The sequence below is a fragment of the Passer domesticus genome, chromosome 3 (assembly GCF_036417665.1).
Source record: "Passer domesticus isolate bPasDom1 chromosome 3, bPasDom1.hap1, whole genome shotgun sequence".
Classification (NCBI taxonomy): domain Eukaryota; kingdom Metazoa; phylum Chordata; class Aves; order Passeriformes; family Passeridae; genus Passer; species Passer domesticus.
This window is the reverse complement of record NC_087476.1, coordinates 52,576,742-52,596,732: the sequence shown is the minus strand read 5'-3', so window position 1 is coordinate 52,596,732 and position 19,991 is coordinate 52,576,742. Positions and strand designations below refer to the sequence as shown.

Genomic DNA, 19,991 nt, shown 5'->3' with positions numbered 1-19,991 from the left:
TGACTGTCATGGGCTGATACTGACAGGTAAGACAAAGGCATTTGGTAACACTGATTAATTAAGGGAAATTCTAAAGGCTGAACACACTGTATTTCAGTGAAGACATTCCTGCCTTTGCAGTTAATCTCATACCGTGTATGAAGCACTAGTAATAGGACCTGAACCGCTAAGTCATCCTTCCCTCTATAATCCAGAGCCAGTGCTCAAGGTATTCACACAGAAACTCTTTGGTCACTGCTGTAGGATCTAAAGCAAGGAAGCAGCAACAGGATCTGTTTGCTGAGCTGTGGGCTTGTCTTTTTTTGCAAGAGGAAGTGTTAAGAAAACAAAATGAAACAGGGAATATGCTGGTGCCACATGCATCACACACTTCTTATATATTTCTCAAAACACAGAATACAACTATAATTGCAGGGAAGGCAGAAAGAATTAACAAAGGTAACAAAAAAGCTTGTGAAAGTGACTCATCCAACTGCAGCCTGGAAAGAGGGAAGAGGGAACTGAAGTGAAATACAGTAAACCCACAAGAAATAATGAGTGAAATGAAGGTTAGAAGAAGAATTCACTCACTGTTTCTCATAATGGAAGAGCCAGAAGGCACCAAAGGAAAGACCAGAGAGACTCCATATAGGGAATGAATGAACGAACAAATAAACCACAGACTTTACCACATAAATTTCTATTCCTCTGGGGAGATGTGAGGTGTTATGAATTTCAAAAGCTCATATAAGTTAAAATAAATTCTAAATAATGAAAAATTTATGAAGAAAAACCTTCAAGAAACTTTTAAATGAAGGCTCAAATTTATGTTTTAGAAAGTTTTCAGCTCTTAGATTTTTGAACACTAAAAAATACACTAAGAAAATATAATTGCATGCCTGCTTATTCTTCTATCCTATGTTAGGCATATACTACTCATGAATATTTAACTGTGTCAACTAAAAAATTCTTAGTTATGTTCAAACATAAATAAGTTATGTATGAAGGTTGCAAGTCATTCACTAAATTCCCATTTTGAACTGTAGTGTGGAAAAAGACACTGTAAAGCACATGATACAGTAATATGTATCATGTAAATTTTCCTTTTTAGTTTCACCTAGAAAAACATTAGTACTTCTTTAGAGGATTTAGTAAGCTGTATATAAAAGGTAGGTATTAAGGGGAGGACTTTAAAGATTTAAGATCCAGAATAAAAATAAAAAGGGGGAAAAATTATTGCCATGAACTAAGCTTCACTCATTTGCATCACACACAGATCTTAGGATATGGTTATCTTAGGATATCATAACAAAAAAGTGAGTACATACCAATGGGATAATATGCACTATTAATAAATGAGACCCTAATTACGCACTTGTGGAGTTATCCATGTCCACTTATCTTATAACAAAAAAATCAACTCTTTCAAACACTCAGGAAGTTCTGTAATTCTACTACCTAATGAAAACTGGAATGCTGGTTTACAGTATACAGTTTTTGCTTTAAGTGGCAGTTCTACTGACCTCAACTCCTGTTACTTCTATCATATCTATTTTTATACAACTGCCGAACAAAACTTTGCAATATATCTTGAATAAAAACCAATTAAAAATAGCCTGAAATATTTTTTTATTATCACAGGCAGCTCCTAGGTAGGCTTCTTTTCTTCTGATGATATTTTTCTCCAGCATCCACATAAGAACAAAACTGGGTTAATAAAGATCTAATAGCAATTTTTTGTTCCATTTTACTTATACGTTTTCTTGAATTTGCAAAGTTATTACAAAAGAATTTCTGACTGTACTTTTTTTTATTAAAAACAGGACTCATATAAAAATTCTATCTTTGGTCATCATTATGCCTTCTTTCCAGTTAAAAACATGAGTGTTATTAAATGAATGACTTACTATAAACTACTTGAACCTTTAAAACACTAATGTAGAAGGAAATGAAGAGCTGACAAATGATTTATACATTTAGTCCTCTAAATAAGACTAGAGAAGCAGCAGATGCCAATACCTCATATCTCCAAACTTCTTGCTGATGGCTGTTCCTACATTGCTGATAGCTGCTGTTGCTTTTTGCCCTGCATGGCTCAGGGTCTCATGTGTTTTCTTGTAACTGGAAACAAAAAATAGAACAGAAATAGTGATAAGTATTAACAAAGAGAGACTAGAATCCATGCAACTAATTTCCCTCAAAGTCCCATCCAACGAAATGTTAATAAACATAGTAACTGGCTCAAAACAAACATGGGTGAGGATGCCCATTTCTGCACAGCTTCCTAAGTGCAGGGTTCTCCAGAGCAATCCTTAACTTAGCAATCCTCTCCTTCCCCCTTGCAGACATCCCCCAGATGGGCCAGTGCATGCTGGTTAAAAGCAGAATGCAGTGATTTGTTGAATACCTGCTTGATACAACTTCTGTTTACAAAAAATCACATTTGCATCAAGTAAGTATTCTTTCAGAAGACACTGACCTGCTGTCTGAAGCACAGAAAAGAATCAGGACAAATACAATTCTGCTCTTTCTGAGCAGAATACACATATTAGGTACACTTAACAGATACACTTCAAAATGATTCTGTGATATTTAAAATAGAAAAAAATCATCAAATCTGTTTCCACATTCCACAATTTTCCTTTTCTTTTCACTTTTTAAAATCTCTTTAAAGGAACAAGGTTTGGGGCAGGACAAAGAAAGGAAGATGAAGAAACCTAGAGAATGAATGCATATTCTTAGTAGGACTGAATTATTTTAAAACATGTCACTAATTTCACTTATAGCATGCAGATTCAAACACAGAGTCATAATTTACTGATTCAGAATACACACTCTGACCCATACAGACTCTTCAGTACAGGTAACTTGCACTCTCAGAGTAATCAGTAAGCTTTTCTGCAAAGATGATTTTCTGCTGACTAAACTAATTCTGAGCATGTCAGAGACTTCCTTCTGAGAAAATGATCTGATACTCCCAGTGACGCAGACAAGCTCAGAATTAGAAGTACTGACCTAGTAACAAAAGGAGAGCACACTATAATCAGCCTTCTATCCCGTGGTGTGTGTTGGCAGACAAGAAGAAATAATCATGAAAAATTCAGAAATAAAACTCCACTGGGTTCTCATTCTCATTTGAACAAAAACTGTAGGATTGTGAGCATGTACCAAAATACACTGACAGTTGATTAAAAAAAAAAATCCTGCTGCTAAGTCCTTACAACAGGTATTCTCTCCTTATTATTACATATATGAAAGTAATAACTTTGTGGAGGAAGGAGGGGAAATGAGATTAAAATTTGCAGTATGGCACATCACATTTTATGTCACGTAGTTTTAGCCCCATCAGGACCTATTGCTGAAAGTCCTCTGCTCAGGACTGTGTTTTAGAAACCACCAGTTTGATGGCAGAGGCCACATAATGCTCTGTCCTTTCAGACAATATATTTTGATTTTATGTCCCTAAGCCACAACATCCTACTGACCTAACAAGTTCTTAAACTGCCAAGTGAAAGGGCTCTTTCTACGAAGGTGCTTGTCTCTGCTTTCACTGACTAGCAAGGCAATCCACAGGGAGCAACTGAAGACTAGGGTACAGAACCGCTAGGAGTCTCCAGTTAGATAAGCAGAACCAAACACATTTACAATATTGAATGACAAGGGCTAAATCATTGCAACACTGACAAAGGAACACAAATTATAATTAGAAAGGAAGAAGCAATGGTTATGCTTGTTTTATTTATTCTAGTACAATAGAGAGAAGATGGAAAAGATTGTCTTTTACCGAACCTCCTTTCTTCTTAGCCAGTCGTCCTTGGACACAGCAAGAATGCAATACTCTTATTTCACTGAGGTCCCATCCTCTAGCTTAACTAGTTTAATGGCTATGTCATCCTCTTGCTGACAGTAGATATACTCTCATAAACTAGAATGGGATGAGACCCTAAAATAAGGATGCTACTGTCAAACTATAAGCACATAGCTTTTTAGGAAGAGCTGCCTATGAATAAGAAAAAAATCAAATATTCCGTTGCCTGTGGCATACAAGTTTTAAAGAGTTTGCTAACAGAAAAGATTCCTAAACTATTCAACACAAGTGGAATTTTGCTGATGACAAAATGAAGACTCAGATTTGACTTCCAAGTCTATAAGGTCCTTTGTAGCGCAAACTATTTATGTACAGGTTGAACGTACATAGTAAAAATACTTTTTAGATAACCCTCTAAACTGATTTTTTTGAAATGACACCTTGGATTTAGTTTTATTTATTGGCACATTTAACTTTATGATAAAATATCTCTGTCTTACCTTTTCACTGCAAGTTCTTCACACCGTGTAAAACTATTTAGAGAACAGTCCAAAATGCGCCATACAGGAGAGACCCAAATTTCACTGAGAAACATTGGAGTCCCCTACATATTTCTGAACATTACATTGGTCAGAACACATCTTCAGGGAATTGGTTGGAATGCCACTGCTTTTCCAGCATTCCAGCAATATTGTGTTTTCTCTGTAAATCCCATAAACCAAACATCCTCCAGTATTTCCACTAGCGAGGAAGACATGGAGACTGCATTTGTGTTTCTAATACTTTTGACATTACATAAGAGCACAAATCCAGCTAAAACTGTTACACAACTAGTCTTTTTTCAGCACCAACTTCAGCAAAAATGACCTATGACATGTCCCCTCCTCCCTTCAGCAAGGCTGAAGAAGAGTTTTAAGGAACAACAAAATAACAAAGGTGAAAATGGAGCACAACATGCAATACCTGTCAGCAGAGACAAGAAAAAATAATTTGCATCTCAGCAGAACTCTCTGATAGCTTAAAAATCTACCCCCCTGCCCATTACCACCTCATCACCATTATGTGTATCACTATGCCTTCTTCATAAAAATTTCCACAGAGCACATTGCCTCCCTGTAGTTAGTTATGTGCTGTGTTAATATTTGGATGTATGATGCACTGTATTTTGGCTCAGATAAATATTTCTTCATAGTTATATCATATTTACAGCATCCACTTGATATCTTTTCAAGACTCTGGTAACAATGATCTCTTCAACATATTCTCTCTGTCATCTGGGAATCAGCTCAGTTGTATTGCACATTAATAATCTGACTGAGCAGTTTTCATCATCTCATGTAACTTACAGCAGTTTGTACTTTTGTTTTACTGCACTGAACAGCTCACATAATTTTCAGAAACCTTTACCTGCAGAAATAAAGTTGGATATTCCAGGTAAGAACTACAAACACTTTTTAATTGGAAAAAGTGCTCTATGTACGGTTTAAGTCCTCCTTGCACCACCAAGTGCTCTCCATGCTAAGTCGTCTACAACACTTGGGCACTCTCATCCTTTCAGCAGCCACTGCTGGCAATCCTTAGGTGAGTGCTGATCACCAGCTCATGGAGACAGCTAACAGCATCTCAGGAATCAGTCAGCCAGCAGCTCAGGTCAACCAGTGACCCCAAAACTTACAGGCAGAAATACTCCAGCAAAACCAAACTCAGATAATTTAAGATACAGGGATTCAAGAAAGAGCACCTTCCATCCAAGCCATTGAGTGCATTTTTACACAAATACATCATTACACTCATACAAAGGCACCATCAGCAGTACACCAAGTAGCATCAGCAAAAGTAGAAACAGCCTACTTGATTTATTCAGTTAGAGCAGGAATTGCTGCTCTGATTTTGTAACATCTGAAAATACTCTGTAGCACAGAAGAATTGCTGGTAATGGTTAATAAGGCTCATATTCTGCGCTTTCACTCAGCACTTAACAATAAATATTTATAATGTATATCATATACAAGAGGGATTAAACAAATAAGTTATATCAACTGCTGTCTCAATTTTAAACTTGTAAACAACACTGTGAACATCTGAACATTACCTTTATATATTACATTAACCTAAGAATTTCATCCATCAACTTCTGATGATAATTTTGTTTTTAAAATAGGGTATTTCTTTAACAGAAACAATTATTTATAAAAGTGATTATCAGATGTTATCACAAAACATGCTGATATTGCAGTTATATTCCAATAACATAATTAAAAGGAGCTTGAAAGATAACTCACATCTCCAGTGCTCTAACGTACTATTTAGACAAAGTAGATTTGCAGCATATTTTGACTGTACTTTCACTTGACAGTGTCATATACTACATTTAGGTTATATTATCCTGTGACAACCAGATCTCACTATATATATCTCACTGTGATTTTTACAGACAGTGAAAGGAAATATAAGAAGATACTGTTTCATAAAACACAACATATGAAGGAGCCAGTGCTTTAGAGAGAGAACAGCCAAGCACCAGCTATATAGAGAGAACTAGAGAACTAGACATTTAAATGGCCAACATCATCTGCAGGATACGACAGGACAATCACACTCATCTCATCTCAGTATAGAACTGCCATTCACATGACAAAGCCAAAAGTACCCTTCATTCACAGGCGCAATACAGAGTGTGCTGACAGAAGTAGGCTACACATATAATATTGATATTTTGCATGTCAAGCTGAACGTTTGATGTACTGCAGTAAATGATAAAGAATTTTAATTCAGCTTCTGTAAAATCAGTACATTTGCTAATTAGTACATCTTCATTCAGTGTTATGCCTCTCCATCAGTGCTTGTTGGCAAAATTAATTTGAGAAACCCTCACCTGTGATAAGGCTCACAGAAGATATAATAGAACGCAAACAATTAACAATAAAACCATACAGTAGAGCAGAGCCTGGTACACAAGCTGTGCCCTATGGAGCTTACTTCTTTTCAGTTTTTAAACCATTAGTCAACTTAAGAATGACTTCTCTGCAATTGGTCTAAAGCATGTGGGTCCCTGAGAAACTCTCAGCTACAAAACTATTTTTCTGTTGATTTTCTGGGAGAAACAGGGCTCAACATTAACTCAATTATGCTAATGTTCAAGTGAGATAAATGCATATACGACAGATAAAAGGTACATAAAACATTCTCTAAGAGCATTCTTGTCATTTTTTGCCACAAATTAACTCTAAGCTGTTGTGCATTATTTCGGGTTTTTGTTTTGGTAGGTTTTTTTAGTACTCTCCTGAAATTCATTCCAACTTCAAAACCAAATGACAGACGTATTTTTTGTCATTCTTCCCATTGCCAGGAATGTTAAGAATTAACTGAAACAGTGCTGGCATTTGGATGGGTACATATTCCTTAAATCTAAGGAAGTAAGCCCCAGGTGGTTCCTCTCCCACAGGGAGAGGAAGGAGAGAACTGAGGGAACTGAACCTCTGCAGGCTGCAGCAGAAATCTGTGTGCAGCACATGAAAGGTGACTGTTCAATAGGTGGAGAGAGTCACAGGTCAGGAAAGGTGCCAGACAAGGGTGACAAATGTTCTGGCTGTACTGCTCTGTAATCTTCAAACACATGGGAAAAATATGGGATACAGTTGTTTGAAATGCATTAATTGTGCAATGCAGCATAGAACAGGAGGTGGGGGGGAAGTGTGCTATGGTTACACTCCAGGTAAAAAAGCCAAAATATGTTTGCTGAAGCACAGATGATCTTAAGGCATTAGAGACAGTTCATCACCCCTTAAACTGTATCAGTAACACTGTCAGTGGGCTATGCACTGTACATTAGATTAAAATAAGTATGCAAGATTAAACACATCCCAGTCTCTCTTTTCCTTTCTTCCCCTCCCTTTCTCCTTCTGCACTCTTTCATTTCCTTTCCCTTCCCTTTCTCCCTTTGACTAACTCTTCCTTGGATATTTTTAATCCTTGTAATTTCAGAGATCTCAATTTACATTCAGGCCTCCCTTCCTATCCTTACAGTTAGATATACACACATAAAGATCACTATAATACACATGTATATATTTTTCTGGTGCCCCATGATAATTACAGTGGGTTTTTCCTTGAGAAAGGAACATCTGGAACAGATCACCTGACCTTGCTGTGGAATTTCCATTACCTGAAGGTTCTCAGGCAAACAAATGGACATAGATCTTTTGGACAAGGAAAAATCTTTTGGACTAAGTTAACTTCTTGAAGTCATTTGTCCTTACTATTCTGCCTTTCAAAATTCAAGGCCAGAGACACATGTGGAAAAGCAGCAAAATAATTCTCTTTGAAGATGGTATGAAAGTTGCCTGATCTGACCTGAAGGAAGCAAAGGCAGTGGAAACGAGAGGCTCCTTTTACTTCCATATAGTACAGACTCATGCACAGGTAATGTACTTGCTAAAGCCAACACACAATTTCTTTACTTACACAACTGTTACATTTACTTGCAAATTTAGAGAAGAAAATGTCAAAAGGTGATTACAGATTGCAATGAACAGAAACACCCACATTTCTTTTACTACCACTCACAAGAAATATGTGTGTGGGAACACAGTTTACTTAATTCCTAGAAGTCACAGTAGGACTGTGACTGTCCACAAATTATATCTAACTTACTGAAAAAAGTTCTGAAACTTTGGAACACATTGCTATATATATAGTTATATTAACAAAGACTGCCTGTACCATAGATTGTAAGCCTAAAACACATGCAGTGCAGCTATTACCTTCTATTTTCCTATGACCTGGCAGAAATTTGAACTATAAAACAGTAAGTTCCCAATGGTTGTTGAAACCTATGCAGTTGTCCTCACGTTTCCTACCAGCAGAACTGAGATTGCTTACATAGTTCAGCCAGTATTCAATGAACAGATCTTTATTCTACCTCTGGAAGAAAGGGCCAAGTCCATGTTGAATGTTCTTGTTACAAATCTTAATTAAATATCACATGCAAGAACAGAGCAACACTGAAACCTTCCTAAACAGGCTTGAAAAGACAGTCACCATCTAAAAAAAGCCCAGGGCCCTGTCTAGGAAACATGCTGTTGGGAGCCAGCACTTACAGTTCTCTTGATTTTGGCCTATAATTCATGAGCTTTTCCCTTTCTACAAGTGAAAATTTCTGAGGCTGAAAGGTGAAAAGCCGCTTTGAAAACAGCTTTTTCAGATTCCTATCCTGAGTGTTAGCCTTGTGTGGGTCCACTTTCCATCACATTAAAGGCTTCCCAGCCCCCGTGTTGTAATCACTAAATATATTGACTTTGAAACATTTCACATAGTTTCACTTCTTGAAGATAGCATGGGTTTCCTCTAATTTTCTAGCTCTTCTAATAATTAATTTGCCATGGCAGTACTGATGCTTACAGTGGTCTGAATTTCTGGAGTATTTCTTTTTTGGAGAGGTTTAGTAGCAAACCAAGCATTTTTATCTCCCTAGAAGCTCTCTTCATAGTTATTATTCTATCCATGGGTTGAAAGGTTAACTATTTTAAACAGGGGAGGTTTATGTCTTATAACAGTTGATAACATTTTAAGAAAGGATGGCAAAGAATTTTGTGGGAACTACTAGGCTGGAGTGAGTTTATTGTTGGGTAATTTTACAGATAAAACTGCTCTTTAGGAACACAGTAGAATTGAAATATCTCCCAAGAGGACAGAACTATAATATCTTATGTTTTTTTTCCAAATAATAGAAGAGCATCAAATGAAAAGCTGAGGGACAAAGCTGAGCATGTTTACAACATAAATGCTCAGCAAAGGGCAAGATATCTTGTGGATCTATATCTCTAGTGCTTAATATGAGGGACTAGTGAAAGGCTAAAAAAACCCTTGGAATCTTCTCTATATATAATGAAATGCAATTTTGTAATTGCATTGAAGAATACAATTACTTGGGACTTTGAAAAAAATGAGGCAACAGGACTCTCAGTAAATTCAACAAAGGGCAATGCAGAGTCCTGCAGGTTGGGAATAATAACCCTGTAGAGGCTGGGGATCAACCAGCTGGAAAGCAGCCTTGCAGAAAAAAGCCTGAAATCCTGGTAGAGGCTAAACTGGATATAAGTCAGCAATGTGCCTTTGCAGCAAAGGTTGCATGAAGTGATCCTTCCCGTCAGCCTTGGTTATGGCCACACCTGGGTCCCGTTCTGTGCTTCCCAGTACAAGGCAGACAGGGACAAACTGGAACAAGTCCAGCAAAGGTGCATAAAGATGGTGAAGGACTGGAGCACCTCTCTTATGAGGAGGCTGGGAAAGTTAGGACTGGTTACCTTAGAGAAGGCCCATGGAAGGATCTCATCAATGTGTATGAACAGTCCAATGAAAGGAGGAAAGAAGATAGAGGCAAGACCTTTTGAGTGGTATTTAGTGAAAGTGCAAGAGGCAAACAGCACAAATTCAATGCAAGAAATATTAAAATATATTGATTTTTCAGTATTTAAGAAAAATGTTTTTCACAGCAAGGGCAATTGAACATGGAACAGGTTGCCCAGAGATGCTGTAGAATCTCCATCCTTGGAGATATTCAAACCCTGACTGACATAGCCCTGAGGGCTCTGCTTTAGCTGGTCCTGCCTGAAAGAGTCAGTTGACCAGAGTCTTCTGACATTGCCATCAACACCTCAACTATTCTGTGATTCTGTATAACACCAGGTTAATTGTCATACATACTATGTTCTATCTTAATCCACTATATGGTGAAAATCTAAAGTATGGAAGGTAGGAGACCCTTACAGAAGCACCACCAAGAAGCTTTAACTGAATATAATACATTCAGATTATATAAAACCTTTCTTTTGTAGCAGAACAAGAATTAGAAAAGTTCAATTATGGTCTTTACAAACATCCATGTAAACACATTTGTAATTATTTCTTAAGCTAAAATAAATAACCTCGAAATCCACCAACATGACCCTCCTTCTAGCATCTAAATAAGAATAAATTATCTATTTTTAAAATATAAAAAACCTGCATTGCTAGAAGTTGAATATCCACCCACCTCTATTCACTGAAAAACCAATCATTAAAAAGGTGTGTGTGGGAAGTCATTCTAGTTGAATGCCTCACCACCATGAAACCAAACCAAACCCAAGGCAATCATTTGCTCTGTAGTTACTGATTTCCTCTATAGCAGAGCCCTTTGCCTCCCCCAACACATTATATTAAAATAGAATAGATTATACTAAACATCAGTGCACTGAATAGTACAGGAAACTAACAAGGAACTTGGGGTCAACCATTTAAAACGTAAATGCTTTAAACAGTGAAAATCTCAAGATTAAATTTAGTCAGTAGGGGTGGCATGCATCCTGTAAGTTAGGTCATGACTCTTAACTAGTGGTCAAACATATTTTACAGGACTCTTACTGAGACAAGTCCACCCCTCTTCCTCTAAGTCCACTCTAAACTTAAGAATGTATCCCTAAATGGAGAGCTTAAAAACATTAACAATAAGTGGACAAAAACTTTGGTGTTCTGTGGCTTTGAAAAGTTCCCTGCTAAAGAAAAGTAGTTTTAACTTACAGGAAAGCACACCAGCTAAGTGAAACAAAATTTCACCTCTTAAAACCAGATCATTTTAAAATTTAAAATAAGTAATTGTAGATTTAGAACCCTAAATCACAGGCATGTAAATATTTAGAACTTTTTTTTTTTTAACAAGCTTTTCATCCTTCCTAAATCAGAGAATCTTGGTGAATAATACTGTCCCACTGCTATTTTGGTATAGCAACAATGAATCACCTGTATTACTCAACACATCCATTCTTAAGAATGCTGGATTACCATGATTTATATCAGTACTGGTGTTCTGGCATGAGGGTCTAGCAGAATTATACAGCAGTTGGACCATAAACATGAGAATTTTCTGGGGCAAAAATGGGACTCCTGGTGCTCAGTTCCACAAGAAAATTACTGGACACTTACCGCCTAATGGACTGTAGTTTCTGAAACTCATAATATATATAAAAAGTAGCAGCTACCATATTGAAAAAGTCTCCTAAGTCTATCTTTGTGCCAAATGTCAATGTGAAGGAAAAAATTAAAACTTATCTGAGAACTTGCTATCAAATTCAAGTAAAAATGAAAGTTTTTACTTCAAAATTTTGCTAGTCTCTCCCAGTAATTCTAGTTCAGATGTGTTGTGCCTCTCCTCTCTTCTAAAGCTTAGTGTCTCTAGACTGCTCTCTCCTAGCACATGCCAGACACCCTCACCAAGGCAACAGTAATACCCCTGCTAATGACATGTCATGAGAAACAGGACCTAGATGAGAAACTGTCCAACAGTGAGAGACAGGAGACATACAAAATATATTTTTATTAAGGGGTTTATGCCTTATTTGACTTCTCATGAAAATACAAAGAGTAGTTATTTTAATGTAAAAGTGTACATTTTAACATATTTACCAAGTCTCTGTCAGCACCTTGAATGCACCAAGAGGAACTGCTAATGCTTTCTCCCCCACTCCCCTGAACTTGGCAGCTCAAGGTGAGATCTCGCACTGCATAGCTGTGAAACCTTGGGTAAGATTGTGATGAAAATGCTGTGCAAGAGTTGGGAGAATGCTTGTTAAGCACCTTTTCCCTTCATTTGGGACCTATACTAAAGCCTAGACTGAATTTAATGTCAAATCATATTACTGACTGTATCTGGCTAGGTTCCTCACAGATCTTGAACTCACAGATTTGACTCCCTGGCTTGATCTAGGACCTGGCTCATCAGTACAGAGGCACCTGGAGATCTGAACTGTTGCTCGACCCTCTTTGCTGTCATCGGACCTGCTCTGGTCTCTTTGTTCAGGTATTGTGAGACTTCTCCTTCATAGATGATGCATGCCACTGCCCCCTGCCTTCCTTGCTGTCAACTCCCAGCTCAGTTCAGTTGTGGAGAAACTCACTTTTCCTTCTTTTTAAGTGTCAAATTCAGTTGTCAAATGAAGAGGAAAAAACCAGCAAATTACTTTTCAGGCAGCACTTGATGAAGGTGGGTGGTTCTTTCTACCAATGTTGCTATTAATTCAGCCCAAAACGTTTTAGAAAAACATGGTATGTTCATATGTGTAAGCATAAAGATCAGTACTCACGCAGAAGTTGTCTGCATATCATGCCAGCTTTTGCTAAAGTTCTGCTTCAGTTCATTCATCAGACTTATGCCAAGTTTTTGTTTAATTTCAACCAGGTGCTTCTCTTTGGCTGCTAGCACTTGCCGCAAAGTTGAAATTTCATCCTCTAGCTGAGGGAAACAAGGAGAAAGGAGTTAGCCTGTTCACACAGAACGATAAACACATACAATGTTAAGAGGCTAAAGGAATCTCACAAACTCGGGCTTTTTGTAGGTACCTAGAGAGACTGAGTCAAATGCTTGTGGAGGTCACAAAGGCATGCCCAGAATAGAGCTGACACCATCTTAAATTAATGCCTCTGTGTCACCTCTGTTCACCATCACACACATGCATCTGATAAGAGAGAGAATTATCCAGTAAGGAAGCGACTTCACCCAAATCTGCCTTAGGGCATTAGGAGTCTCAAATACCAGCTTTTCATTCACTAGTAAAATGGGAATGGACAGGACAAGAGAAGACTGAAAAATTCAAACAAATATCTTTCTTTAAATAAACAGGCTTTGAACATCATACTTGCAGGTTTTTAGTCTTCTGGTCCTGAAAATCACATATGCAAACTCCTAGGAGCAGGTAAAAAAACCAGAAAAAGCTGCATGATAATATATGACTTAAGAATATAATGTTTGGTGGTACTCTCGTCATATGAGTTTTATTTATGTATTTTAGGCCCTACATATTTCAAAATTGTAACATAAAATTTGTAGTTGAACTATTAACATGAGTTATCAGTACCTAAAGCATAAAAACACTCAGAAGACAGAGCAGATTAGTTTTTCCAGAGATGCTAGTATTTAACCAAATTCTACAATTTCAAGCTGTAAAGATGCTATCCAGCCCAAACAGAGGAATATAAATCTCTCTGCAGTACACATTTTTTTGAAATATTTAATCAAAGTGTTTTACCAAGGCAAGAACCAGAAGATAAGCCTGTAAGAAGAGGGACTCCAGAATGGTCCTGCCATTGGCTCAGAATCCTGCTCTTTGGGCAGCACTCCTGCAAGTGAGCAGGGGCTTGCATTCTTCACCTGGAAGCCTCCCAAGCCAATCTGTACAAGCAGCACACTGAGATACTGAAGCTAACAAGGGCAAGAGACACCAGAGCAACTGCCTTTCACTTCAGGTTTAGAAATTCCCCTACCAACGGTGTTCTTTCCTCCATATGTTAGCAAGGTAACATATGGCAACTTATCTGATTACCATATGCTAAGCTCCCTGGAACCACAGTCTCCCTCTGATTTAACTCCATTGCTGCAGGGAATGATGCAAGCACCAGCTGAAGCAGTAGTGACCTCCAAGGCTATATGTAGGATATCAGTACCCAGCATTATTTTATTGTACACATTAATGCATTCTGCCTCACTGTACAACTGGCTGCAAGCTCACTGTTATTGGAAAAGTCTCATCCTTGAATTCCCCAGCTATCAGTTTCTTTTGTCATTACCTGCTATTTCAATGTACAAGCAGCTCAGGAATTAAGCAGCAAGGCTACGAACACAAAGCGAAATCATGACCTGAGTGAAGCAGATATTAGTATTCACCAATGCCTGTGATGCCAACGCTTCACCAGTACTGTTGTAATCCAAATTGCTTTGTTCCTCCCCATGTCCTTTATGCTTCATTATATTCCTAACCTGCAAATGGACTACTGTCAAGAGGCAGGTGTCAAGAGGCTCTCTTCTGAGAAGGTAACTGGTTATATGCTTACAGAAAGAAAGCACGAATGTCACCATTCCTAAGGCAGCAGTTCAGAGCTCTTTTTGGTTGTTTCTCACCAAGAGCAAACCCCTTAGTGCATGACTACCTGTGCAATACTGCTAAAGGACACTTATGGGCCAGCACTAGATTGATCATCAGGTACTTGGATACATAAACATTTCAGGTCTTCTATTAAAATAACTTTCCATCTGTTCCATTGAATAGACATCTTAAAGCTGTGATAACCTAAGCAAGCATTAGCCATGTGCTCAATGGCAGAAGTATCAAACCATTTTTGATTAAAGAAAAGTAATTTATTATTTATAACACAGCAATCAGTTTTGAATTGACAAAATCCTCCTCAACTTCTATCACTTTGAAATAATGACAGATACAAAGCCGCCCTCAAGTGCTCAAATATCAGTGATGACTCTGAAGTAGGTAGAAAGGATTAGGGACTTACAGTAGGATCTTGAAAAGCATTTAAGCATGTAACATACCTAATTCTCATGGAAGTCTAGCATCACCTGTTTAGGAATTTTTTTAGTCCACTTTTGTAAGTGTTTATAACTCCATTATAAAACTAGGGCTTAGGTCAAGAGAAATACAAGCTTCTAATTCTCATGGTTCCTTCCCTTCTTTCAAAGTGCAGCAGAGTCAGAAGAATATAGGCACAACATACAAAGGCAAAGTTCTCTTGTCCCATAAGTTTGCAGAAAAAGGTACTATTATAATCTTTCCTCAAACTGGGAACAAACATGCAGTAGCACACACTGCTGATGCTGTGCATCAGCTAGATCAAAGCAGATAGCTCCTCCTGGGAAGGTGTGGGAGGGGGAAGACACCAAAGAGTAAATGAGTGCTTTGATGAGTGTAATGGAAGGACAACTGACAGCAGTGAGCAAGGTAGCTCAAAATCTCAGCCCCCAGCATGACTCAAGAGTCATTGTACAATGCTCCTCACAGCAAGGGGGGCGGGGGGAATCTGTTCTGCCAACAATCTTCTGGCCTTATGTAAAGCTTTTGGGCTACAATTTTCTGCTGTTATTCTGGAAAGTCAGACTGACCTCTGTAAATTCAAATGACTGTTAGAAGCTTCTGTTAGAGTTACTCATTTTAGTTGCATTGTAGAAATCCTAAGGCTTGATTAGAGTAAGAGCCCTGCTATTTTAGCTGGGCTACAAATACCAGAACAGAGCAAGTCCATGTTCTGAGAAGTTTCCAGTAAAGAGAGATTATTAGCAAGAGAATAAGAATAGAGGATACAAAAAAATCCTGCCAGAAAACCAGTAGTTCTTGTTCCTCTCCTAATGTCAGAGTGAGAAGGAGGAAGAAAAAAAAAATATATACATTAGATACACAACACAGAGATGAAACACATATTTTCTGCTTAAATAAATGCATACAGGTGCTCACAAACAGATCGTATTTTATCAACTATTGATGGAAGAATTAAGGATGATTTTTACCCCTCAGAACAGTAGGAGAGGTGCTTGTTCCTACAGGCTCAAACAGGTATTATTTGTCACATGAAGACATTGAAGAAAACAAAACTATCATTGGTGGAGCAGAAAGGGCTTGTAAGTAAAGACTAATAGATATTAGGAAGGAAACATTACCCAATTCCCACATTAGCAAATTTTTCTTTCTGAAGGAGGCAATGTCACACATTTTTTTGCAGTCTTTTATAAGAGTCATAAGCCTCATTTAACTTTAGACTTTATTCAGACTTATTCAGACTGGAAAACACTGTTCACTCTACATTCAAGTTTTCCAAACCTTTCCTAGCATAATTATCAGTTTTATTTTGCTTTTAAGCATCAGCTTCATGCCAGTAAACTGCTGTGAGGAATTTGGAAAACAATTCCTAGGTCAGTCAAGATCATAATATTTCACAGGCAATCTATCACTTGCTTGTTAGTACCAAAATTAAAGCATTTCCAGCATGAGCTAATGCGAATTCTCTCTCCTATGGCAATCAGTAAGCAGAAGGGACACCCAGAAACATTTGAGATTAATTCTGTTGAGAGAGATGTATCATTCTCAGATGACTGCAGGAAGTTCTGGCCTTTTTTCCCTCCTTGTTTCTACCTGCCAGTGAAGTCCCTTTCACCAGAGAAGAGAATCACAGAATGGCTGAGGCTGGAAGGGACCACAGTAGGACATGTGGTTCAAGCCCTACTTAGAGCATGTTTCCCAGGAGTGTACCGAGGCAGCTTTTAAATATCTTCAAGGATGGAGACTCCAAAACATCTTGGGGTACACTGCTCAGTCACACACACATTAAAAACATGCTTCCTGATGTTCAGGAGGAACCTACTGTGTTTCAGTGCGTGTCCACTGCCTCTGGTCCTCATAAAAAGCCAGTAATGAATATGCCAACTCCTAACTAATTTGATAAATTGATCAGGTAAAATTTCAGCTTCCTTCTGATTATTTACAGATGTGACAGGATCAGCAAAGTACAAGTTAACTAGTAACTCAGAAACACAAAGATTGATAAAATATTAAAGTGAAAAAACAGTCTTCTGTTTCACTTGAACATCCTGAATCAGCACTGCAGGTAAATTACTTGAAAATCATTACAGATGTTTTTTCTTAGAGTACTTTGTAAGTACTTTGTAAGTACTTTAAGTACTACAACTTTATATCAATTTAAGTATTCCAGTTAAGGCAAAACCAATTCCTCACATTTATATGGCTGTGATTTCTGTTATTTGACTCATATTAAAAAAAAATAAACCCACAGTTTTCCCCATTATCTCATTTTCCATTCTGGAATTTCACTTTTCTGCAGCATCCAGCAGCAATAATTAAAAGTGAGTCTATTCTTCCATGGCAGACCAAATTTAGACAGTCTCTAATCTTTGTAATAAAGAGATCATGTGGTTCACACCTTTTTGCTCCCATCTCCTTATTATTTTTAAGCCTCTTCAGTGTCCTGAGTTCCAGACTCCTGAAAAAAGATACTACCTTCTCAAAACACATCAGTGCCAAAGGAAACAAAAATGTGATTAAATTACTGTGCTCGTTATCATCAGCCTCTTCTGTAACCATCATCATTATTTTTCCTCTGAGCACCACAAAAAGAAATTTTTCTATCAGGTGGCACAACCCCTGTAACAACAATACCACAGATCTAATGAGAACACCTTTCATTCTTTTTCAAGGAACATTTATAAAGACACATCTTGACTAAGATGGGAATGTGCATTTGATTTTCACAGTACAAACATCAAGTATAAGACATTTAACCTTCAAAAAATATGTATATAAGAAAATTATAAGCTACATTATTATTGCCTAGATTAATTTTACCAAAAAGGTAAGGCACGCCTTTATGATGTATACTTCATCCTAAAATTAGTAGTTTCCAGTTTGAGGGAGTAGAAACAGTAACACTCACAGAAATTCAAATTCATTACCTTGGCTAGCTCAATCTTTAACTCTTCTTTTTCTTCTTCAGAAATCATATTGGTGAAATCAACATCAGTGACCACGTCTTCATCTGCTTCATGGAATGATTGAGTTTCCAACAGGCCTTAAAAATTTAAAAGGTCAAGACAACCATTATTATTTCAACTATTGTATTGGCCTCCCTTAAAATACAAGAATGATATAGTATTTACCCACTAGGAAAAAAACCAAACAAACAAACAAAAAAAAACACCAAACCACAAACAAAAAAAAAATACAACAACAACAACAAAAAAAACCCCACCCCAAAACAAAAAAAGAAAACAAGCAAAGAAAAACCAACCTTTTCCTGCTACAATCATTTGCATTCAGCTTCTCTTTGCTTCTCAAAAGCTATTGGAAGTATCAGTGTGTCTGCACAGGAGCAATTGAATATGTGTAAACACCACTCATTCCCAGAAATTCATCACCTTGGACCCTACTAATCCCTGATAAGGCATTTTCTTGCTTCTAACAATACAGAAGAAAAAAAAAGAAAGCTTTTTCTTCAAAATAAGAAAGCTGGCTAATGTGGATCACCACTGCGAAGAGTAGCAACAGTACACTGAATAATAAAAGAAGTATATTACAGAGCCAAGTTTTCTCTAAAAGTACCTCTGATTGCAGCAACTTGAAACCTAACAGATGCACACAGTTTGCAGAAGCAAATGCCACACCTATTGTTTGAATTTTCTGAATGCTAGTGAGAAGCATTCCTTGATTGCTCAATCTAAGCCTGTGAAGGGGGGACAAATACACTGGACCTTGTTACTTTCTTCTTCTGCATGCCCAAGATCAGGGTCAGTATATATAATAAGCAAGATAAGTGCATACATAAATGCTTGCAAGACCACAGCCTGCCTGGCATAATAGGTACTGATGAAACAAAATACTTCCTATCTCCCAATCATTCAGTGAAGAGAAGATTGCTGGGGCTCCAGCTGCCAAAAGCCTCTCATTCTTTATGGTCTGCAGAGAAAACAATACAAACCACGAGATAACAGAAAACATTTGAGTCACTTTGGAACTCGCCTTAAATTCTAGAGCTTCTTTTGTTGTGGAACAAAAATCTCCTCCAGGTTACACCTGGGACAGCACTTTTCCTTTATTTCAGTTCCCTAGCAGGGTAATGAGCCATCTCTGCTGACTCCTGAGACCTGTATACTGCTTAATATGAAAGAGAACAATTTCTTTCCTAGCCCCACAGAGGCCTGTATACTCTATTGTGTAGAGATTAAAATACAGCTTAGTTAAGTTTGGGCATTAAAGAACAGAGGTTACAAGGAACAAGTCTATTGAAATTGAGTACTTTACATTTTCATGCAGAAAACTAAATTCCCTCCAGCCTTCTGCCATTTCCTTCACCTAGAGTCTCCCAGTGTACCTGGGTTTCTTTCTATTTAACAGAATAGAACTGATTCAATTCATACCACCAGCTTCCCTGCAGAACATGATGGAGTGAATTCAGCCTTGTTAATTACAATCTTCCCTGAGTGGGAAGACAAAAAGCAGCAACACAGGTGCTGAACCCCTGCTTGGCACCATATGCAGAAATAGATCACCACCCTTAAGCACGAAACCTTTTAAAAACATGATGGCATATAGAAGTAGCTGAAATCTTAGCTATTATCCAAAAAGCAGCTTGCCAGGAAAACCTAGATTGCTGAAATCAGGACAAAGAAAAGCATATTTATTCAGTAGGAATGCTCCCAAATCACCTTTATTAACACCCCTACATCTCTAAACACAATTGTTATTTCGTATTTGTTTGAGAATTAATAGTGTTGCTATGGGACTCAAGCTAATCTTAGTCTGCACAGTCTTGAAAGCAGTCTATTTTTTCATGGATGGAGGAGCAGTGGTACAGGGCAGCTGTTGGAAATGCTGGGAAGGATCTA

The 19,991-nt window shown here is 37.6% G+C and overlaps 1 protein-coding gene across 5 annotated transcripts in view; it reads right to left on the bottom strand.

Annotated features, from left to right (window-relative positions):
• The window catches only part of TPD52L1 (TPD52 like 1), a 50,031-nt gene that overhangs the window by 12,652 nt on the left and 17,388 nt on the right, over positions 1-19,991 (bottom strand). For 3 of the 5 annotated variants that reach the window (XM_064413068.1, XM_064413070.1, XM_064413071.1), the window contains 3 exons: positions 18,063-18,178; positions 12,904-13,052; positions 1,999-2,100 (listed from right to left, as the gene is read on the bottom strand). In XM_064413068.1, the coding sequence (XP_064269138.1) occupies positions 1,999-2,100; positions 12,904-13,052; positions 18,063-18,178 (367 nt within the window). Of the gene's footprint in view, positions 1-1,998; positions 2,101-12,903; positions 13,053-18,062; positions 18,179-18,397; positions 18,469-19,991 lie in introns of all 5 variants that reach the window. The other 2 variants (XM_064413069.1, XM_064413067.1) reach the window with 1 other exon arrangement.